This window comes from Aythya ferina (genome assembly GCF_964211825.1).
Source record: "Aythya ferina genome assembly, chromosome: 2".
Taxonomy (NCBI): Eukaryota; Metazoa; Chordata; class Aves; order Anseriformes; family Anatidae; genus Aythya; species Aythya ferina.
The window spans coordinates 140,083,494-140,108,662 of record NC_140297.1 but is presented as its reverse complement, the minus strand read 5'-3'; the positions used below and the strand labels follow the sequence as shown (position 1 = coordinate 140,108,662).

Here is a 25,169-nt window from a genome sequence, read left to right as displayed (position 1 = left end):
TTTCTGGGTGAAATTGAGAAATTTTATGTATACAAGAAAATATTTGTACAAATTAAAATTATTTTCTTGATGGAATTTTCTAAGACATGACTCCAAATTATTTTGAATTACCTTAATAAATCAAATGAGGCATGTCATAAAAAGGATGCAGAATTTAGCTCCACATGCCTTGGACCCCAGCATTGCAAATGATAAGCATGCATCAACCTTTTGCACTTGCACTGAGTCCAGTGAAATGAAGGATTTTTATTTATTCTAGCCAGAAATAGGGGATACATTATGGCATAACTGCATGTTCATCATTCAATAGCTCTTTAAAATACTAGGGTTTTAAAGCACAAGGAGACAGAGTTTCTCAAGCATTTATTGCATGTCATGTCAGATCTGTATTACTTATATTACTATATTACTTATATACTCTTTTTCATATTCATAAATATTGAATACAAATATTCCCAGTATTATTTTCCTTGAAGGAACTGTCTTTCTAGCTCAAAATGTAAATGGATTAATACTTCAGAAAACAAAAATATTCAAAATGGTTTCAGACAAAACTATTTCCCATTTTTGTGAATGATGATGAAAAATGCATAAAATGAGCAATATTTTCTGGTACCTCAATGTCACATGCCAATACATAGACTAAATCTAGGCATGCAAACGAGCACTTTGCTGCGTTGGAAATACAACTGCTCACATAGAAAGGGTGACAACTCATTTATAGCTTTATTATTCAGATATCCTTACGACATGTAACTTTGTGCTCCTGTGCTCTTACAAAAGTTTTAGGTTGCCCCCAATGCTAGAGACACAAACAAACAGGACAGAGTACAGCAGAGCCAACTAAGACAGTCAAGGGGCAGAGCACACAAGGAGAACCTGAGGGACACAGGATTATTTAGTTTAAAGGCTGGGATGTGGATGGGTAAGGGAAGAGGGGAACTGTTCGCAATCTTCAACTACTTAAAGATAAGCTATAGAGAAGACAAAGCCAGAATTTTCTTGAAGATGCACAGCTGAAGGACAATGAGTTGGGCCAGACGTAAACAAAGAAAGAAAAAAATCTCGAGAGTTGATAAGTACTGCAAGAGGTTGCCCAAAGAGGCTATGGAATGAATCTCCATCCTTACAACTCAGTTGGATGAGGTCCTGAAAAACCTGGTCAAACTGTGAAGTTAATCCTGCTTGAAGCAGGAGATTGGACTAGATAACCTCCCCAGGTCCTACCACCCTCAGCTTACTCTGTGATCCTATGTGCAGTGGTAAAACCTAAAGCATTTTCAAAGATGCTAGAGTTTTTAGAGTATTCTCAGTTAAAGAAATAGGAGATAGCATTGAAAGCTATCTAAAACCAAAGAACTTGTAAGCATTACCATTCCGTGTGCAGAGTCATTTATCTGCACAGCATAGGAAAGCACCACTGCTTTCCTAGCGGGGCTGCCTGTCCCACCACAGCAAGAGTGGCAGGAGTTGTTCATAGATGTTTGGAGTAAAAACACCTAACGCCTCAATCTCTCATTCTCACCTCTGGAGAAATACACTCTACTACGCAAGAGGAGCATTACCACGTGTTTTTAGCACAGAGGCTAAACATTTGTAATCATAAATGCCTGCCTGGTTAGGTTCCTTTCTCGGTGAATGTCTCTCAACTGCAGGAAGCAGTATGTAGGAGCACAGAAGAGCAATTGGGTCAGACTAGCCCCACTCCCCAGTTTAAGGATACTGACAACAGTTAAAAACTGTTTGATTTTAAACAAGAGAGCTTGACAAAATTTAATTAATTCCTACAAGTAACGCAGCAGGTAAAATAGCAAATATTGACAAAGGTAACGTTTTAAATGCATGAAAAAAAATGCTATGATTTTTATCATAGAACTTAACTTACTGTTCTACCTACCTAGGCTGACTACTCTTTGAAGCTGAATTGTCTGTTTCTAGCACAGTATTTACTGTCTTAATAACTTTTAAAATCTTGTTATTTAGCTTCAGTTTTTCATAATCTCCAGTGCACCAGTATTTCTGAAATTTTAAAACAGACTATAAACAATGCCTGTGATATTTCAAGAAACTGCTTAGAAATAGTGCAATTTTGAGTATTAATCCCATATAATCTTCACTATGCAGTACCCATAATTTGATCATTTAATGATGTGGTGTTATGTGTAGCGTTCTCCTCAATGATACACAGTGAAGCATGAGACAAAAGGCAATAAATACAAGATAGAACTTGGCAAATTCAGACTAGATGTAGGAAATTTTTGTTTAGTTTTTAAGCAAGAGAGTGGTGAAGCACTGGAACAGTTTGCTCACAGTCGCTGCTGAATCTCCATCCTTGAAGACTCAAGCTCACTGGGCAAGGTCCTCAGAAAACTAATGTAATTCAAAATTCTTTGAGCAAGAGGTTGGGTGAGACACCTTCAGAGGTCCTTTCCAACCCAATGATTATTCATCAATAGTCTGTCCTCACTCATTAAGAAAATCTAGCTATATTAGCCTTTTTAAATAGCTTTCAACTACACACTATACACCTGCATATATTTAAACATTCTGCTTAGCCATCAATATGAATCTTTCCCACTTTTATCTCTTTTCCAAAAATAATGACTAGCATAATTTATTCAATGTCCTGACTATTTTTATGCTACTCTAACATGGTGTTCCAGTCTATCCAAATTGTAAGTGATAATTATATATATAAAATTTTAACTATTAAATATTCTAATAGTCTTCTGCAAACACGTGGATGATCTGCCCCTTTTCATACTCTGAATTATGTTCTAATCTACATTTTCCACTCAGTAGTTCTCACCTAAAATACAAGGATCTTTAGAACATTTAAGAATAAAACCATAATGCATAAGAAACAAGTTAATATAAGAAGAAAAGTAAAGATGACAATATATAAGCCAGTAATAGAGAAAACTCATTTCAAATCTAAAAGACAGAAACAAGCTCTCACTGTAACACTGATACGTATTTAAGAGAAGACAGCTTAAGAGCTTTGAGACAGTTTTTCTAATAACTACTCTTTCATCACTAGGCTCTAACATTAGAAACTATTGTCTCATAAATATTGATCTGGTAACACTCTTCTGTTCACTTTCATTTTGCCAAATCTGAATTTGTGTTCAACAGTTTCCAATAGCTTCACTTTACTTTAAAAAATTTAATATTAATCTCAGAAAAGCTAACGTAAATGCTAAATGCATCCTAAGAACATAAGCAAGGAGAACAGAACAACTCGTATTTCCTACGAACTCAGTCAATATTTGTGAAAATTGCAGCAGATAAGTCATTTTCACGTATCAGTAGGGAAGTCTCTTCTCTCTTAGCTTAAAAGATATTCCAAAGTACAAGCACTGCTTAGGTAAAGATTAAAATAATACATATTTACTCATTTATAAACTATATACTCATAGGAGATGTAAGATATTTCTCAGAAATTAACAGCATAGGAAGAGCTTTAAACACTTCAACATATCAGTGTAAATTCTCCAATGCAAAGCAGCAATTCCAGAAATTGGTGGCTTTGGAGGCAGTTCTGACTCTAAATCCTGTCATTCACACTGTAACGTGTGAATCCCAACAGATCAACAAGTCTTGATGCAGACAGAATCTACCTATATAGAGCAACTTGGAGGATGAAGTGTCTCTTTTCAGAAACAGGCAATGAAATTTAAAGACGTGAAATTCAAGACAAGCAGTTACCCTTCATTAGACACCTAGGACTACCGCCAGCTTCTCAGCTGCTTCCCCCAGCATTGATGCACAGCATTTGAGTTCACACCAGTACGACATAAGGAGTGACATGACTGACCATATGAGAGACAGTCCAGTCAGTCGTTTCAATAGCAAAGATATTTAAGAAATTATCCCATCCAGTTCTCAAAGAACAAATGCTTAAAAAGCAACAAATTGGTCAGATTTTGGCAATATTTATTTGGTTCCATGTGAAAATGCAAGTACATTTTAACATCAGTTTTGTGGGAAAAGGCTTTTACCTCCATGAATATTCAGACAAAGAAATGTGAGTAAAATTACTGGACTTTCATTCCATATTCAGAAGAAATGTAGCATTAAAGTCAATATCTACACCTTATCCTTTAAAAAATGTTAGAAGGTGAATCTGGTATTTGACTGGGTAAGCCAAAGCCACTGTTCAAGAAAGTATGTTTTCACCTTAAGTGCAAAAGTATCAGTTTGCCTAATATTATCAGTTCTTCATTGTGTCAGGATCATAATAATCTCTAAGGTTTTTGAAAGCTTTGAAACAGAGTGAAGAGTTCAAATATGCCTAGCCTCTGTTGAAATTGAAGCTATCATCTGCTCTTTAATGAGATTCAAAACAGCCACCAAGTGAAAATAGCCTAAAATAATAAAGCGAGTAACAAAAATAGTTTCTGCAGTTATCACTTGAAAGAAATGATAATATCCACAAAGCTTCTATTAGAATCACAGATATATTTTTTTTTCTGAAGAATCAAGAGAACCTGAGGTGTCAGTACAGAAATGCTGCAGCTGGGTATCAGTATTGCTACGTATAAGTTCGCATGAGAAGCTTACAGGCTGGAAAGGAGCAGTATCTCCTGGTTCAAAATGATTGCTGTGCAAGCCTTTCATCTCAGTACCAAATGCAGCAATGAGAAGAACTACGTTTTGCTAGGACAGCTGCATCTATACTGCCCCGTCACAGCCAGGGCCAGCGGCCTAGCCAGGGCCAGGAGCAGGGCACAAAGGGTGATTTCAGCCAGGCCATGCCCCCACCAACAGAGCTGTGTCCCACAGTCCCCACACGAGGGGAACAGGGCAATCCCAACAGGGCCGTGGTGATGAGGCAGAACCAAGGCTGGCCAGCAGGCCCAGCCTACAGATGCAGGTCAGCAGGGGCACAGCCCAGCCATGGCACCAAGGGAATGACCAAGGCCAAGTGCCTGAGCCAAAAGGCAGCCCCAAGCAGGGGGTGGAAGCCCCCACAGGGCTCCTTCTCCCACCACTTTACTTGGGCTGATCCCAGGCTGCAGCTGTGTCCCATCAGAGCTGCCCTCGAGCAAAGGCAGCCAAACACTGCTGGAGGTGAGGGATGGGGAGGGAGTTGTGCTAAGGACCATGAGATATATGGCTGAACTGTAGTCCTGCTAGGTTGGGGTATAACTTTGGAAAGCTGCTCACCTCAAATTAAATGGTGTTAATCATTGTTTAGAAATGTTTTAACAGTCATGGATGGTCACTGTGGCATTGTTGTTTTCCGATAACCATGACCAGAGTTCAGGTGTGCTGGAGGTCTTTAATGTATCTGATAATATGAACTCTATTCTACACACAGAGAGACTGAGATGTGAAATTCATCCCAGTTAGAAGGATAACTTTTACAGTCTCCAATTGTGAATTTGAATCTTTTAAATAGGAGACTGTCTTCGGAATAATTCAGCAGCTTCCTTTTCTTTCTTCCTGAGATAATGGCACAGAGATTCTTCAGAAAGAAGACTACAGTTTTATGTTATCAGATTCTACAGGTGTTACATGGCCTACACTAAAGAACAGGAAAAAAAATGGTTTGAAGAAATCCTTTCCATCAAGTCAGTAATGTCACATGTCTTTTCTAGAGAAACACAGAATCGAACAGTGTCTCTTAAGGATCAACTTATTTGTATGCGATTGCAAATCACTGTGTTTATGCCAAATCCTAGTGACCTGGAAATCCTGCCTGTGACAGACTAATTCTTTGGTGCCTGTCAATTGTCAACACAATGAAATGGATTACACTTTGTGGCTGCATATGGATGGTCCACACTGTACGTCCTGCACTCAACAAAGAAGGGAAAAGAACTTGATGGTTCTCTGAAAATCAAACATAACCCCAGAGAAATAATCAAAATGCAAATTTTTGACAGAACCAGAGGGAAATGAGGGAAATTTCCTATATACATGTATATACCCTGTGTAGTTCAAACACAGATGTTAGGCCCTATAAAACAACTGAAAATCTCTAATTTTTGATGTTCAAAGACAAAGAGAGAAGAATGTTTCAGTGGGTGTAACTGATAGCAGACTGCTGAACATCCTTAAAGCAGATATTCACCATACTTCAAATTAAGTTTTCACACAAGTATTCTTTTCTTCCTCTAGGAATGAAAGGTTGATTTAATGAAGTGGCATTCTGAGCTGTTGAAAATTATATTTACTGCACACAAGTTTTATCTATCTGAAGGCAGTAGATGTCAAACATTTTAACATATAAATTTCTCAGCTGCATAAGTCTTGTTCTGCTGTCTACTGCCTCACTCTCTGTATTTTCCTGTATAATCAGTGTATGATTAAGAACGAATAGCAGTGTTACCTTGTGTATCAGTGGTACCTATACCACTACAAATTGCTGTTATATGATTTATTATTTGAGAAACACAATTGTAATCAATCTGAAATTTTTCATAATCATAAGAGATGCCAGTTTAAGCTCCCTTATTCACACAGAATTTAAACTCCCCATTCTGGTTGAATGCTCCTATCCCTAAAGTCATAAGCTGGAGCAGAGAAGCAGCAGTACCATCATTATCAATTTTATCTGTTTGATCTAGAAGGAACTTCCACATAATAATGCTTTTTGTACAAAATGGACTTAATTTTAATGCAAACGTATGAATCAGCTATGTAAGTTTAATGTTTTAGCTATGTAAGATAAAGGTATAAACTTTAGTAAGGAAAAGTCATGTCTGTTACATTTAATTCCTTCAAGGAGTCACTGAGTAAGTGATACCTGCTGATATAGCTGAGTTTGGCCTCTTGGGATTTTAAAGAATATCAGTGGCAGTGAAATAGGAATTAATTATTCCATAAGAAAATTTTATTAGTTTAAGACAAAAAGAAAAGAACATGAATAAATGGTCAGGGCTTTTTATGGGAGAGGTATCACCAGTGAAGCCTCACAGAGAATCTCTCTAGAGATGCTCTGTCCAGCATATTCATAAGTGATCAAGAACAGAAAGGAATGAGAGTCAGAAAAGTTTATTTACCACACTAAATTATCCATAGTAGTAGAAAAATGTCAACTGAGAAAAGTTGCTGAACAGACTCATAATACTGAAAGCAGAAGTGGGCTTGCAGAAAGACAGATTCAGATTAGACAAAGAAAAACTTTCTAAGTCTAGAGGGTATTGGAAGAATCCACTGGAAACCTGTCAAGAGACAGTAGAGAAATTTCTGCCAAGTTCAGATCCATCCTGAGGAAGATTCCTTCCAACTCAAACCATTCTATGATTCTAAATGATGTCTCAGAACATCTCATTAGAAGAAGCCTTCCTCCTAATGCTTTTATTCTTTGACTCTAACTAGTGTATGACTCTACTAACGTAGACATAATGAATCCAAGAAAGTGTCTCAATGGTATTTTATAGTCAGATGATATCAGTACAGGAATTATTATATCTCTGATTAATGGTAACACAATTTAGTTATAAAAAGCAATAATAATGTGAGCACACTCAAGACAAAAGGTTCTATACAAATTTTAAAATTACTTTTAACAAAATTTGGTCTTATCAAGGCAGTTTGACAGATTTACACATAATTTCAGTTACTTTAATCATCAGCAAGTAGAAGGTTCTTTTCTACCCTGTCAATCAAAACTTGAGTCCATTATTTAAGCCTCCTTTTCAATCTTGGACAAAAAATACATAACATTGTCACCTGCCTTCCAAGCGATTAAGATAATATTTACAGTTTGCATGGTATTTGCAATGACTATTACAAGAAGAAACTGATTTATGGAAATAAATGATACTGACAAATGATTACATTAATAAATGATTGTATTGATTTACAGAAGATATTGCAACAAAGGCTAGCATAAGGAGTCCTGAGTAGTCAAGAATATTCTACAAATATCTGTCTGAAACTGAGAAAGATGTGTGAGATGCCAACTATCTAAAACACTGAATTTAAGTTCTTTCAGAACTTAAGTTTTCTGATTACCTCTGTTCTACTGAATGTTTTATTCTATGACCAAACTTTTTAAAAATTCAACTTGCTGTTTTACCTGTTGTTGTATAATAAAAAACAGTATACTAGCTGAAGCTCCATACTGTTAGTGCATTGCATTTTTACTAAGAATATTTTAATGTAATATACTTACATGTGTATATATATGTGCATATGTTTAATAGATAAACATTTTAAAAGTCCGTAACGTACTCTATATACTGTTCTGGCACTCACTTTACGATAATCTTGTACAGAGGATTCTGGGCAAGCATAATATTAAAAAAAAAAAAAAAAAAAACTTGCTCTAATTTGCAATAGTCACAGTGTCTCAACATTAGCATCACTGGATCACTAGCTATATCTCCCGGCCTCCAATACAGAAACTTGATCCTCTATTCAAAGAATTGTACTTGCATAAGTCTTACAGTAGAAATGTGGCATGTGTTAATGTAAAGGACATAGTCACAAATCCATCTGCAAATGGAAATTATTTGAAATGAGGATAGATGTCTTAGAAGACCTTAAAGTAGATATCATTTCATCCTTTAAGGAAATGTGTTTCAGTAGCTGTGATTAGGATGCATAAGCAATGAATAAAAGACAATGAGGTTAGAAGCTTATTACTAAGCTTTTGTAAGTCCATACCTTATTTGACCGTAAAGACACTCTTCCTCCACAGCGTGCACAGAATTTAGTTTGGCAATATGAACAGTTATGGCCACAGCCATCAGCAAATTTTGTTTTGTGGCAGATGCCACAGGTTGGGGCATCACCCTTCTGCTCCTGCTGCTGCTGTGATTCTTCGCCCATCTTCTTCACTTGCTCCTTATACATTTCAAACTGCTGATGTAATTTTCTGCAGAAGAAAAGAGATCATTAACAGTTGTTTTTTTTTCTTTTTATTTAGGCCCACAAATACTTCACAATCACTAAACCACAATCAACTTCAGAACAAAAATCAGAGAGAAATACGTGTAATTTATGATGCTCCAGAGGTGTAACCTTCAAGAACTACTACTTCTCCAACTGAACTAAACTCAAGGAGGTGGCCCAACACTAGTAACATGCAGCACACAGTTCAGCTGTTACAAAGACAAGTAATTTGCTTTGGGATGTGACCAAGCTGTGAGCTGCAAATACAACAGTAGGAAACATGAAGTGAGTGATTCATAATCCCATGGTACTAGATGATAAACTGGTTAATAGCAGGAAAAAAAAAAATCTCATTTGTTTTTCCAAGTGCACTTTCACCTAGTTCCACCAGACACATGCAAGTATCTTATCTTAATACACCTTATCTTCATTTATCCGACAACACTGGATATTGCCAATATTGCACAGATTAATTATTCTAAAATGCTTTATCATTTATCAAGCAACGGGTGCAACCACAAGCATATAGCAAGATATGTCAACTTAGCAACTTACTATCCGTTATTTAAGCCATTCATATCATTATACATGTCTAGTGACCACCATCTCATGCCACCTCACGATAAAGGACTACCTTAGGTGTAAAACCTAGGAACAATATTTTAAGACACACACATATGCACACACAGAAATCCCACACATTCTACCTTCCATTTCCAGTGGACTAGGAGCACATTCGTATTCAGCTACCAAGTTCATACTGCAACAATTCCTTCTGGCATGCTACTTTAGGGGAAAACTCCCCTAAAAATATTATTTGTGTTATAACATAGAGGAGTCATAGGATTTAAGAGGCAGCTCCCACCTTTCATCAAGCAAGGCAGGAGGCAGGCCTCTTCTGTGCAGCAATGGGATGTCTCCTGCTCTCAGCCCCCGCTGGCCTTTTTCCAGAGACAAAGTGGGTTTAATTCATGCAATTTATGCCTCATCTTTCTAATCTACTGGCTGTTGTCACTTGAGTTCTCTTTTAAGTCCACACACTGCCCTCAGACCGTAGCAGTCCCTTGCAGGCTGCCAGGAGCTCTGGCCTGAGGCAGAGCAGAGAGGCCCCACTGCACCCCCGGCCCCACAGGAGGGACAGGGGGACACCATGAGAGGGATGTGGGGACACTGCCCAAGGGACATGGGGTCACCACGGGAGGGACATGGGTACACCGCTGCCTGAGGGGTCAGGAGCAAGGGGCTTCCTCCAGGTCCATGAGCTCACTGCTGACTGCTCTGTGTTGAATGAGGCAGGACACGAGTCACTATTAAGAAAGAGCTGGATGAAGTTGAGAACAGAATTTCGTTCTGGAAATCTGGCACATTTCATCGTTTTACACTGACAGCACTATACAACGGGTAGCTGGCAGTCTGGCCCATGTCCATCAATAACACATGCAAAGCCCGAGACCTTGCTTGCTGTTTAATTTTGCCAAACATTGTGTTCTTCATTTAATGCATATTATCTATGCTGAACTTCAAGTTTATTTTAGGTTGCATTTAGTTTTGTGGCTTCCTTTTAATCTACAGCCTTTGTTTTTATGATTATTTTCTTACCAGTCTCACTGATGCATAAAAAGCACAAGCCTTTTGCCAATTCCTAAGCCTCATGTACTGAAATAATTTCACTTTTGTTTCCTCTTGGGCACAAGCATCCATGCAAAGGTCACCGTAACTTTTGCCTCAATGTATAAACTTTTCAAGGTTACTTTACAGAAAAGTTTTCTAAAATCCTCGTTCTAGTATCGAACATTTTTTCTGTCAAAATAGTTCATTATTACATCATTTTCTGTTTCAAGAAAAGTATTACACATTTTGACAGCTGTTGGAAAAAATTAAACACAGAAAACAAAAGTCTGTTAAATAAACAGAGTACACACAGTATGCATTCTACGTACTGATAAGAACCACTTGAAATGAATATGCATACTTGAAACAAAACAAAAAAATAGAAAGTCCTTAAAGAAAAAACCTTTCTATAAAATCTAATAATTATTTCTCAACATCTAGCATATAAGGGTTTAAGCCAAAAAAAAAAGACAGGGTTTCTGTTTATAAACCCAAATAATTACATTGAACGATACAGTAAAAAATGTTTAAGTGGAAAACTTAGCAATGGGTATTTATATCTATGTGTATTTGGACAATGGCCTCAAATAGCACCATCACACGCCATCTCTTTGTCTTGATGCAAAATCTCTCTCCTTTTCCACACACAATGTTTCCAAACACTACAAGAATGCACTTTAACAACTGTTGTAGTTTTAGAGGAAAATGAGAGGCTGGTAGGAGTTTATACAAAGACTTGATACTGATGGAAAGTTGAGGTGGAAAACCTAAATGTAAGTTCTGGTCATTTTAATTTCCTGTGAGAATGAGTTCCCTGAATCACACTCATATCTGCTCGAGTTCATGAAGCTTGTATCACTAGTCAAGACTTGTGTACTATAAAGCTATATACAAGATAGCTGCATAGAGGGCATTTGAGTATCAATGCAACCATTTGTAGAAGCTGTCAAGGTCAAAAAGGTATTTGTTTTGTTTTCTGGAAAGGAGTTCAGTTAATTCTGCTTCTCCTTGGTCCCCCACACCCTTCTGGCAAAGAGAAATGCAGAATCAATCAAAGAGCAGGAATCCATGGGCCTCTCATGAACCATGAGCCAATGGTAAATAAGAAAAGCAAGTTCAGTCATCTGACTTCTGTTATTACAATGCAGAAGTTGTTTTCTTCTGTCCCCCAGAAATGCCTACAGAATTTGCAGTATTGTATCCCCCCCACAAAATCCTTAATACTGACAAGAAGCTGCAAAGCCACTGCTGCCTTACAAAAGTTCACTTCAACGTTTCTGAGATTTCCAAGGCTAAGTACCCAGGGTGCAGAAGGCAGACAGCAGCCACTTCTCAGTTCCTGGCTGTGGTTCCCTCAAAGTTTTCTCATTATTTTTTTTTCCCACTGATTGAAGCCTGTGCCTCATTTCCGATTCCCAGGCACAGAGCACGGATGTGGCCAGAATCCAGACTTCAAAAAGGGTTTGTTCACTTTCAGTTCTGCCAAGTCCCTTCATTCAACCATTTTTTCAGTGCAGTGGCAGCAACCACCCGTTAACAGATACATCGCTCTTCCCTCTATGGTATCAAACACTTAAAGCTTTCTACTTTTACAACAGTGATAGCAAACCCAGCACTAATCACACCCACTTCTTATCGGAATGGATATTATTCTTACACATGTAATCCCATGTGTTAGGGACAACTGACCAGTGACCTCACATGTATTTTCAGCACTACATAAGGAAATGGGCAGCAAAACTTTGAGTTTATGCCTTCATACTGGCGTGTGGAGGCTATAAAGAAGTAAATTTAAAAAGAAAACTATCTTCAGAAATGCAAAAGAGAGCTTTCCTTAATCGCAAACTGTCGGTTTTGCCAGTATATGGCTGAAATGAGAAAGGAGACCACATAAAACTCCTTTTCATAAAATCATGATTTTACTTTAAGTCCAACAGATATAAAAAAAATCTTAAGCAATGGAAGACTCAATCCCGATTTCATAAAAGAAACTCTCATCAAATTCTGTTTAAAATGAATGAGTTATCATACAGAGGCTGATAACACAACTACAGTTTCAATGTCACTCGTAATTCAGAGTTTTGAGCTTTTGTACCAGTGAAAATGAAACCCCGTCAGAAACTAGATGCCAGCAGTGATCTCTACAAACATTCACTTAACCCACAGTCTTTTAACTTTCTGTCAAAATGAATTTTCCACTGTCTCATTAAGCTGAAATACAATGTTAACTGTCTGGTTTCCTTAAATGAATAATCATTAACTATTTTCTACTGTCAGTAGGCTTAACTTCAGAGCTAACTACCTCAGCTATATGTCTAAGCTTCAGCTTTACCCAAAACAAATTCTACTGAAAAATATTTTAGAGAATGAAAATTGAAAGAAGTTTAAAAACACAACTGTGCAGTAAAATGCTACTTTTTGATCTATGCTGGTGGGAACTTAGTACAGGCCACTCTTAGAAGTAAAAGATATGGACAGGAGGAGGTCTTCAAGCTGTTCCAGATCCATTTTCTCCCCTCGTCCTTTATTAGGGCTTTTTGCAAAGACCACCAGTTTGCACTATTCCACATTCTCTGTTTATTTGACTTCCCCCACCAAACAGCAAATATTGCTCATTGCGCTGTTCTGATGTCATAATGAATTAGTCTTGTATGATCATAAACGTGCTTGCAACTACAGACAAAGTCATATCGAATCTAGTTTATTTATTAAGACACTCAAAAAAAAAAAAAAAAAAAGACAAGCAAAAATGAGGGGGGGAAAAAAACAACTCCATTTTAACAAATGGGTAGGATAAGACTGAATAGACTGAAAGTCTAACTGTAACTGTAAGATCACAAGGATTACCTTAGTTGTCCTTTTTTTTTTTCCTTTTATATATACATATATATAAAATATATATAAATATATATACATATATATATATATATACTGCTCAGTATTGAATAAAACTGCATCCTTTGTTTAATAACTTTGTTTATGAGCAGCAGTGAGGCTGCTCTTTCCTGGCAAGGCAGCAGTGAACAACAGCATTCTAGGTACAATAGTCTTGCACAGGGCTACAAGAAAAAGTAAACACAGAGAAGATTAACATATGGCCAACTAAAGGCTGATCCAATTAATCTTACGATATTTCTACGTGGGTTTAATGACAGCAAGATAAAGCCAGACAATATGCACATAAAGGAAAAAAGAAAGGTTGTGTCCGTTCCTCCCAGGTTTCCTTAAAAAACACTGATACTTGTTTCTTCCTTTCCTGTAGCAGACAGTTCAAGCTAATTGCAAGACCGAATTGGGAAGTGATATCTTTGTGACTGCCTTTTTATTTGTTAAAATTAATCTGTAACCAAATTTTTGAATGTATTTTCCCAATTTGTACTATATAAAAAGCTATAAAGTCCCAATTAAGGTTTAAAGAGGCAGAATGTAGTAACACATCCAACTCCATTCTAGTTAAATTTTTCATTCTTTCTCCCTTAAAACATCTTCATTATTCTTCTAATTAATTTTGCCAGCAACTTCTGTACCTTCTCCACCTATACTGGAAATATCACTAGGACTGCTTTTTTAATGCACCAAGGAGGTAAAGTAAATCCACATTGTTATATAGTACAGAGGAAGTTTTCCAAATACTCTTTTTCCCACTATGTGACAAGGCTGGCCCTTCCCAGGTAATTTTAGGTGTCCTTCAAAGTAAGATTAACCATACCAGTTTAACAGACAAAGGTGATCTTCCAGTGCCTGACTAATAATAGGAATCTCTCCCTCCAAGTTCATTCCACAACTGCATTGCCTCAATTAAAAATACTTTATCTCCAGCTCCTTGGGCTTTGTCCCTGTGTTTGCATTCCCCACTATCCCAAAGGAGCAGCTCTGGTAAAGTGCTGAAGCTGTAAGTACTAATCCGCAGCTGACAGGGAAGATCAGGAGCCAGTAGTTGGACTTTGAGTAAAAGCAGGCTGCCAGGAAGTGTGTGTGGCAGAGCACAGAACAGGCTCTTTAAAGATGGGCATTTGTACTGTCATTTAATTTATATTCCAGCCCAGTAAAAGAAAACTCAATTAGAGATTACAGATATACAGACAATTATGATCAAATGTTGGTTTTTTGGTTGTTGTTTGAATGTTGTTTTTTTTTTTAAACTAGTTTGTTATGAAGCAAGGTGTAAGCAGCTACCCATATGTACATGCCATACATATCCAGATACTTTCAACTTCTTTTGATCAATTTCAAACAAATCCAATGGGAAAGAACAATTGCCTGAAAGAAATTCTGGTTACAAATCTGGAAAAACAGCCATGCTGATAGAAGAGCACTTTTGGAACTGTTTAGTCAAGGGGTAAAAATGCATCATGAGCTCAAGCTTTACTGAATATGGGAAAGCATACAGGATTTCTCATTTGAGAGGCCTGATAGGTGACACTATTTGAATCTCCAGCTATACTGATAGCATAGTAACATCACATATTGCAGCTGATAAGCACCTTCGACAAGCGGTAGTGGAGGTCTCAGTAGCAATGCACAGGAGCAATGGGTCTTTCAGCATTCAGTCTCCTGCTGATGCTATGAGGTTTATGCAAAAACTAAGACTTAATTAGATATTTTCCATGCAAAGCTGACACATCTGTGCAGGCATATACAGACTTTTATCCCCTATGCAACAATTCTCACCTGAAATTTAGATCACCAAGTACACTTGGCTGAGGCTCTCAGAAGAATAATCCTTTTACAGTCTATTTTTATACCATCATTCTACATTTTACATTTAAAAACCACGCAGATTTTTGTAACTGTTGTTGCATTTTTCTTCCTGATTCGCTCAAATGAAATGTTTTGTAACAGAGACCTCATATCAGTCTAAAATTATTAGAAATAGTGCTGCATGTTGGCTATTTTTGATTTTTTTCTGATACTTTGTGTTAGGTAACCAAATAAACATCAGCTGTAAACAACCTTGTCCACATCTATATAACTTTTTAAATCTCATCTCCTGTCACTGAATTAACTTGGCAGTCATCACAAATTTCACTTTAAATAAAAGGACTGAATATCAGATGCATTATTAGACTTTAATTTTTTAAAGAACAGCCTCATTATTAAAAATTACACAAAATACCATTCTATTCAAATAATTCACCCACAAAAAAAGTTTCCCAATTTATTTTACATTTGTCTTGTTTTCATAAATCATGCTGTTATTTACTTTATACATTTCCTTTTAAGGGATGCAAGGTTTATCAAACGTACCTTAAAAATGCTAATTCAGTGGCTGACTATTAAGCGCAATACAACATTATTACATTTATAAAGGGCATCTTCAGCAGAGATAATATTTCTCACAGTCACTCAGGTTACTTTATTTGCATCATCAGTTAACTTACAAAAAGAAGCCATTAACTTCATGCCCATAGTTTTAAAAATGCCCAAAAAAGCAAATTTACTGTGTTGAACTTTTATGTGATCCTTACTATGAAAGGCAAAATTACTTTTTCATTAGATGATTACACTCACAACCCAAATAAATACATGCCAAATAATAGGTCAGACTGTCTTGGCTCCGAAATGTAACACCTCCTGACATTACAGTATCATGATTAGAGTGAGTTCATTCCACATTGTTTACAACATTCATGAGCAGCTTCAATTATTAAGCAGCCCCTATCTTCTTACCTCTGCAACAGGATTGTTCCTATCTTGACATTTTTCCTTTTTTAATGAACAGGAAATAATTTTGAGCAATGTTAAGAAAGTTAGTATAGGCAAGTCTCAGTTGTGTTTGCTACAGTGTTAGCTCATCATCATCTATGTAGACTACACCAATGTGATTGATGATGAATTATCACCACCATAGATATTGTAATAGGTGGTAGTAATTAATTATGGCAGATCTGGGTTTTGTATGGTTTATGAGTATCAGTATTCTTACTGTAAAAGGACCACCAGTGGAGCCACCGTGCTAGCAGCACTACAAGGGGAAATCCTGTTGAAATACCTCTCCCATTTTCAGGAGACTGTCATTTTCCATATTGTTCATGTTTTAAAAGTAACAGGAAATAGGGCCAAAACACATCAATTACCTTCGTCAGGTTAGTTTCTTCTAGAAACAAAGTGAAGAAATGGTTCCTAACACTGAAATTCAAATATAAAAATAATTACGATTTTTCAGGTGCAAGTAGCTCACAAAAGGAGAGGGATGCTCTCGCCTGGAGGACAGATTATTATGACTGTGTGAACATGGCATGTAACAATTTTCCCCATATTAATTGTATCTAAAGCCAGGCTGCCATACCTTCCCTTTAGTCAAAAAGTTCACTAAACGCAACGCTTTACTGAATTGAAGCATAATGATGATTAGGTTAACACAGTATTTCTCCATTTTAGGTAAACAGTATTTGATAATAACTGAAAAGAGATTTGTGTCCCAAAAACAGTATAAACAGTAGTTAATCTAACACTTCCTAAAAGACAATGTTTGACTTTTCTAAATAATCAGAGCTGTGCAAAACCAACCCCTCCCCCCAAAAAAATAGCTTATTAATTAATCATTAAGGTCTGAGCCCTACTGGGCATAAACAAGGGCTGTAAGACAGCAGTACTGGGCCACCAGTAGCCCTGCTGATCGTGCTTTGCTGTTCGTAACCCAGGGGAGGGGAAGTGTGGGGTAAGAGCAGGCCCTGTAAACCAGCAGGAGCAAGGACACCGTGACACTCACAGGCCAGGAACTAGCCCAGAGACTGCTCTGTGAAATTCGCTTTTCCTGTAACACTTGAACACTATTCCCTGCCAAGATTGTGATCTCAGTTCATTAAAGCCTTTTCCTGGAGTACTTCTGTTTGGAAAAACAGTAAATAGAAGCAGATTCTACTCACATTTGTTTTAGCATAATTGCACTTAAGTCAAACAAGCCCTAGCTCTGTTCTTCATCAATCTGCTTCCTGTGTAACTGCTCTCATATTCGAGCACTGTATTTCTCCATATTCTTGAGCAGGGCTCATAAGTTACTACATAGACTGCTGTGTCATATATGTGATCCTGTAAGTTTCTGAGATATCATTTTGTTTAAATAGTATGATGTACAGGTCTGAACCGATCAGTTCATCCAGCTCAGATGCTCACTGCACATCAGACTCAGCAGGCTCTTACTCCATCTTGTTGCTCTCCCTTTGCCCCTTCCCTGAGGGATCTTCAACTGTTGTGGTATTTCAACAAATCTACTATCATAAATTAAAGACACCGTTGATAATCTGCAATATATTTTGCAGGAAAATTATCAATTATCTTCCTACAGCAAAACATAGACACTTCAGGTGGAATTGTCAAAGTCCACATGTCTGAAAGTAATCACCACTCTTATTTTAGATAAGCCTTTTGCATCCAGGATTGACCAGGTCCATGGACATTAACATTCTAAGGCCCAGTATCAACACTGATAAATGTCCATTTCTTCTTTGTGCTAATGTTAACTGGCCCCTTACAAAACAGATCTTTGTAACTACGTTTCCAGCATTGAAAGCAGCATCCTTCTTTAAATACAGGCACCCAAAATAAGTCGATTATATATACATCTCCCTTTCGTCTTTCTGTTGGCAGAGAGGCAAAGGCACTGCCTATGATATAATGGCCAATACTTGAACAAATCACCATCTAAAAAGCTGAGCAGAGCAGACAAAAGTTTTCATCCTGGGATTATCGTGACTCATCAGTACATGTTTAACCAAAGAAAGAGTATTTATTTAGTGTACATAGGTAATTAATATTGACAGAGTTAAGGAGTATACACACTGGAGTCATAAATTCAATAGTAAACCTTTTAGAGAATAGTTTCCAAGAGTACAGATAGCAGAACGTTTTCTTTAAAGATTCATTAAGGGTAATATAAAGAGAAGAATGCAGTGCCATCATTATGTATGATGAGACATGGCTGGAATATATTTGTTAACTAAAATACACATTCAGTGTTGAAATAGACAAGAGTCTGCTGTTTCAGAGGTCATTTGTTAATCAGATTTTTGTCATACAAACGTTAGTGGTTTTCACCCTGTTGGTGAACACCGTAGTACAAACAAGAAAACGTGTTTTGCCTTTATGCCTAAGGGCATAACTGGGAGATGGGGGGTCCCCAACTGTTCCAAAACTGCTTTCTGACACGGTTCTGTATCCACAGGCAAAGCAGACCTGTGCTGGGCAGGCTGTGCTCCTGCTGACAGCACTCAAGTTGTCTTTCCGCTGAATATCCTTGCACTGAATCAAGAACATCCCCTTCCTAAAACAAAACTATCATATTCAGCTGTGGAAGCACAGGATACACAAATGGATGTAAAGCTTACTAAAGGTTAAGAAGGAGTGACATGTGGAGGGCACAACTGGAATTACTGGCAAGTTGAAATCACAGAATCATGACTGTGACAGACCAAAATTCCCAATAGCGTACAATAAAAACTGGATTTTTGTTTCTGTGAGACGGCTTTTTTGCCCTATGACAATCTTCACTGTCTGTTAATGTTATTCATAGATGAGACTTTGTACCCAGTAGTACTCATCCTCACCCCAGGCTTCTGATCGACTCACCCTGGCACCATCTGTCTATGTTTGTTCTGAGTCCAAGATACTCCAGGAGCCACATCACTATGAATTTACTTCAACTTTCTCTCTATACAGATCATAATCAGAAAAAAACATCTTTAGGAAGAGATAAGTGAATTTCCTTCTTCTGTAAAATCAATAGTACTGTTACTATGATCACAGAAGGCCAGCCAAGAGAGCACATGCAAAAGCAAATGGGGATGATTATACTGAAAAATTAGAAAGATCCACTCGTCTACAAAATAAAGGGCTGTTTGCTGATTTCATTGATACAAATGTTTGGAGGACTGTGCTCTTTTTAGACCGTACCTGAGATATTCTGGATACCCATTCAGTGAACCTCAAATCTGTAGAAGCAGACTGGAGCAAGAACTATCATCATGACACAAGCTGTGCCTGGTGATGAAGGATAACCGTCTCACTCAGGATGTCTTTCCTGGGCAAATGTGGCAGAGCTTTACATCTTACAGTCAAGCCTTTCTAAACCACTCCATTCCTTTCCTGCCGTAAATAAGGGAGGACAAATTGACACTTCTTTCCTCTAGTCTAACTGCCCCTCCAGACCTTTCTGAATAAGGAACAAATACTTCATTTTATTTATATCTAACAAACTGGCCAAACACATAAAAGCATAGAACAAACCCTTCCAAAGCCAAACACAATGCTGGTTCACAGCTATCGGTTACACAGAAGTGGTATTGAAAGGAGTTGTTAGTTTAGAAGCACATCACCAATGTTTGAACTTTCTCCAGGAAAGCTCTGCAGCTGGGAACCCTAATTGCATTTCCAGCATGCCTAACTGTGTTTCCTGACTCCAGGGGACAGGAATTCCCCAGATACTGATGACTGACAGGCCTGGTTCTGCTTTCAACCTGCAAGTAAGCAAAAATACCCAGTTATGTGAAACTTAGCATGAAAATCAACCACTGCTTCCCCTGGTATCATCAGCAGCTGGAAGTGCTCAATGCTTCACAGTAGCACTCAGCACTACCTGCACCCGGGTCATTTGCAGAAGTCATTTGCACAGCTACAAAGTGTCCTCAGTACTTGCATTCAGTAGCAAACATTAAGATGCAGGGCTTAAACCACACAGCCAGCCTTTGTGAAGCACCAAACATCTTCCAGTACCAACGAAACCAGGTGGAGTTAAAGGGTATCCAACATTTCTAGTGCTACTGTCGCTAACTTAGAGTGTTTTAAAACCTACTTGCTTGTTCAGAAATTGTTCATTGGTTCATGAACCTGATTCTTTTTCAGAAGTTTATGCAACCTTTTGAGGACAGTTACACAGTTATGATGTTAGAATTGATTCATCCATGACCATTAAATCTTTCCCTTCTACTGAATATTTAACCAACATCGTTCATGGTGTGCTTTTCACGTCTTAAGATCAATCATACATGATAGAAAGAGCAAATAGTGTCTATTGCTTTAAGAACAAGCTGCACCTTTGGTGCAAAAAAAAAAAAAAATTTATTCAGAATCCTTTATACCTCAAATTAGCATTCATTAAAACTACCCTTTTGAAAGCCTTTTTGTCATACCAATCACTGCTTATTTAACAGGACTGATAAAATTGATAATTGTAAAACTTCGGTATAGACAGATTATAAACCTTGGCCTGATTTAAGTCATTATTGAAAATACTATAACCATTGCTATCTGGTCTTGTAGCAGGATCAAAAGTTCTTAACCAACTTATCGTTATGCCTTCAGATCATACACCAAACACAGTCCGGATGTACCATGCAGCTCTCTCCTCTAAGTTTCAGGCTGTGATTCTGTCTATGCAGAGATGCTCTGCAACTGCTGAGCTCCCAAACTTTCCTTCAGTATCAGGCACTGTAAGTACAAGCTCCATATGATAATTTTTGTGTTCTAAATTCCCAATGGGAATAATGAATCAGCAAACAAAAACTTGATAGAGGACAAAGAATAACTTAAGGCATGCTATGTGATGTAGATAATATAAATCCCACTGAAATTCAGGCTTTGGTATTTGTTATGTTCACAATGAGAACCATGAACCACTATTCATCAGAGATTCCTGTCTTCTTTATTTTCTGCCCAAGTATCAAATCACAAATTCTCCCAGCATGAGGAGAGATCCAAGAGTAGCAAAAAGCTTACAGCATTTTGTGTCAACCTGTAAGTAAAACGTATGAAGCAGAAGGCATTCCCTTGTTCTTTTCTTGTGCTCAGTCTCTGCCAAGTTGTCTCCAGGAATTTGACCAAAAGATTATTTTAAGAAAATAGCAGCTTTATAAGAAAGCTAAGAATATCTTTATTATGACATTATTTCATTAGTTAAGAAATAGTTAACAAAAAGAGTTAATTTTCTACCTGTAGATTTTCCTCAAATTTGAGACTAATAAAGATGTATATCATGAATCTTTATTTAAACATTAATGAAAAATACTCTCTATTATCAGTAGCTATAAGTGCATTGAATACTCACTCCTGAATAGAACTCCAGATGCTTCTATAGCATAGATCTGTATTTTCAACAGTTAATAGGTGCCTATATTTCTATATATCCTCTTCACTGAAATTGAGTCTGCCTTTTGTGAAATCGAAGCCTTTTTAAATATTTCCAGAGAGTTTTAGTCAGACTATGTCAGCAAAAACAGCCACTCTTTTACCACCCCTGACAGATACAAAAGAGGACATAAAAGAGTAGGTATCTGTAATGGACTGAAAATTGCATGGGAACACAGAAGCATATTAGAGGAGGAAAATAAAAATGTAAGTGATGGATATTTACTCCTTTCAAATGCACAAGGGAATTTGCTCACTTAGCATCAGAGACAAGCAGGACAGGCCATACACTGATGGCCACATTTAAACATGTTGTTACACATATAGATGATCATTTGCAGTCTAAAATGGTCATGAACATTTGGGAAAGTGATGTTCCAATTTTATTTGGCAAGTCAAAAACATTTTGTTCTGTTTTGGGATCATGATAAAAACAGATGTCTTGGAACTAGCAATATTCCAAGTATAATAAGCTTCACACCACTTCTACCACAAAATATAGTTTTCTGTGTCATTTTAAAGGAAAAAGAATTTAAATTATTAAGAATAATGCTTATCCAGTAGTGTGCAGCAGCTGAGATACAACCCTGTCTAGAAGGTTTGACCTTCCTAAGATTTAATACACATCACAGAAACTGAACTTGCTGTACAGCCTTTACCATCAGTTCTTTAGCGCACAAAATGGAGAAATCTTTGAAAAAAAAAAAATGAAAATATACATGATAGTTACACTCTGTGCCAAAATAACTGGATAGCTTCCACATCTTGCAAGAATCCCTTTTGCCACTGTCACGAAGGCAGGTGCCATTGGAGACTGGGCTCGGTGACTCAGCTGCATGCTTAACATGCTTCCCTCTTATTATAGTGAGATTACCACTTCTGTCTTGTTTCAGTCAAGCTTAAGCCAGCATTTTCTAAATCTATTTGCTTATCTCATTCAGACAACCTGTCATCCCTCTAGGGGTACTGTCCGTTTCTTTTGGAAAGCAGCTCAAAGCAGGATGTTGTCAGCATATTAGTAGCACCACAGCCCATGAGATCCAAAAACTCTGAGAAATTCCAAAAAATGTAAGAGAAAATCTTCTCACATAAAGCTTTCTGGAGCTGCTTTACTGATGTTACGAAATACTGCAGTCTGTGCGGCCTAGGTAGCAATGGGTTTATTTAAACCTCATGCATATACATATAGAAACATTATGTTCTTAGTCATACTATTATTATTATTATGCAGAACACAAAATAGCTTGAGATTTTAGTATACTAAATAGCTAACATAGCTTCATTTCAGCTCTACCTTATTTGAAAGTACAATTACTTTCTTATCATTTATCTATTATCTTATTAGAGTGAAGTATATACATTGGGATTATCCCATTTGGGAGTAGGAGGGGTGTCACTTTTTCTTTGCCCATAATGCTAACTGCTGACCAGTTAAATATTTTTGGTTTTGTTCTTCTCTTTCTATTTGCAAGACCATTTCTCTTTTTAATCCCAGATCCTCGGGAATTCCTCATTATAACACACCACCTGGCTTTTGTTTAAAGATTACTTTTTTTTTCTTCCATGAATAGGCATTTTCCCAAACAATAGGTTCCTCACGTTGTCCCTGAGTGTTTTTTAATTCCTCAATTAATAAGATTTTATATATCAAAAATGTGAAATCTCGTATCTTTATCGTGGGTTTTGTTTGCAGAATTACATTCTGTGTATGTGTTAAAACTAAAACGGGCAAATTGGAATCAAAGTTAAGTCCAGAAATATGTTTCTTATGATCACATCTATCTGTCCCCAAAATGTTCAACTCTGCCTTCTGATAAAACCAAAACTCACCATATTCATTACTACTATCTTGGCATCACTAATAATGTGAACAATACAACCAACATAAATAAGGCTTTCTTGCATTAAATATTAGGAGGAAAAAAACTGACTAAGGTCTAGGGCATCTTTACAAGTCAGTCAACTGTAACTTTATGCTAAAAGTGGTAATTTTTACCAGTCTCATAACAGTAGTGGTCATGATCAGTCATTAGAACCACACAACAGAAGTTGCTGAGTTACCTCATATTGACTTTATTTGGAGACAAGAATATTTTTACAGTTAAAAAGGTATTTGGGAGATTTATAATATTTGACTTTGAGATAGCTAGATAGCTACAATCTTGGAATATTATTTTTTTTTAATACCATAAATTATACTTTTATTTTCAGCTCATTTACTCTCAGTTTTCTCTCCATCTTCCTGTCTGAGAAAATAAACACAGGAGAGTGCTAGACTTCTTATGACTCCAATTTCACAAGTGTATTGGCTGCAGAGATATATTTTTCTCTTTGAGAAAAATATTCCTTCAAGTGGAATGTGCTATTTTCAACAGGTTCTATTAAAAACCATACTGAACAGCAACTAAACGGACTGCAAATAAACCTGCTGACTATATATAGTGTAACTTTCGTTGAACATTTTTTTATGTGGGTTTACTATCACACTTGCAGTAGTCAATATGATGAAATTCAAAGCTACCTAGTGTTTGGTAGTCGCATTGTTTACACAGGAAATTTAGAATACAAAAACAATGATCCATGGATTTATGATAAATATTTGAGAAATGCCAATGTATTTTAACTTGAATTCATTAGAGATTCTAATAAATGGAGTGATCCTTTCAGAAATGGCTTTATTTCAGACACTGACTAAAATATCCACTATAATTAATGGCATGAAGCTCAAAGGAAAATGCTGGGTTCTGTGCCTGGGATGGAGACAAATGGCTGGATAGTAGCTCAGCAGAAACGGATCTCTGGGTGCTGGTCAACAACAGGCTCAACAGGAGCCTGTGGTGTGCCCTGGCAGCCAAGAGGGCAAACCGTATTCAGAGATGCACTAAATGCAGCACAACCAGCCAGCCTAGAGAGGTGATTATTCCACTATATTTAGCACTGCTGTGGCCTCACCTTGAATATCGTGTGTGGTTCTGGGCTCCACAATATAGTCTATGAGGAGAGGCTGAGGGTGCTTGTGTTGTCTGGTCTGGGGAAGAGGAGGCCAAGAGGCGACCTCACAGCTCTCTGCAGCCTCCTGATGAGGGGAAGCACTGAGCGAGGTGCCAGCCTCTGCTCCCTGGGAAGTGATGACAGGATGCACAGGAATGGCACAGATCTACCAGGGGTGGTTCAGACTGGGCATCAGGAGAAATTTCTTTACTGTGAGGGTGGTCAAACACTGGGACAGGCTTCCTAGAGATGTGGCTGATGCCCCTTGCTTGTCAGTGTTCAAGAGGCTTTTGGATGATGCCCTTAATAATAAGCTTTAACTTTCATGCAGAAAGCAATAAAAAAAAATAAAAATCTTTTGGGTATTTGGATATCTTTAAGCAGCGAATATTAAGAAACTGTCTTTCCTAAGCCACCGTAGTATCTAAGGAATTACATAACACAAGAAGGACTCCCCCAATAAAATTAATAGGCAGCAGGTTTAAAGCAGACAAAAGGTCACAACTCTCCTATACAACACCTAATTAAATTGCAGAATTCATTTCACCAAGTTCTGAAGCCAAAAATATAAATAGGTTTCGAATGGGACTGAAAAT

General features: G+C 37.3%; 1 protein-coding gene across 25 annotated transcripts in view; it reads right to left on the bottom strand.

Annotated features, from left to right (window-relative positions):
* RIMS2 (regulating synaptic membrane exocytosis 2) overlaps positions 1-25,169 on the bottom strand; it is a 448,070-nt gene that overhangs the window by 357,810 nt on the left and 65,091 nt on the right. For all 25 annotated transcript variants that reach the window (XM_084510626.1, XM_084510614.1, XM_084510622.1 and 22 more), the window contains one exon: positions 8,623-8,833. In XM_084510626.1, coding sequence (XP_084366752.1) covers positions 8,623-8,833 — 211 coding nt within the window. The remainder of the gene's footprint in view (positions 1-8,622; positions 8,834-25,169) is intronic.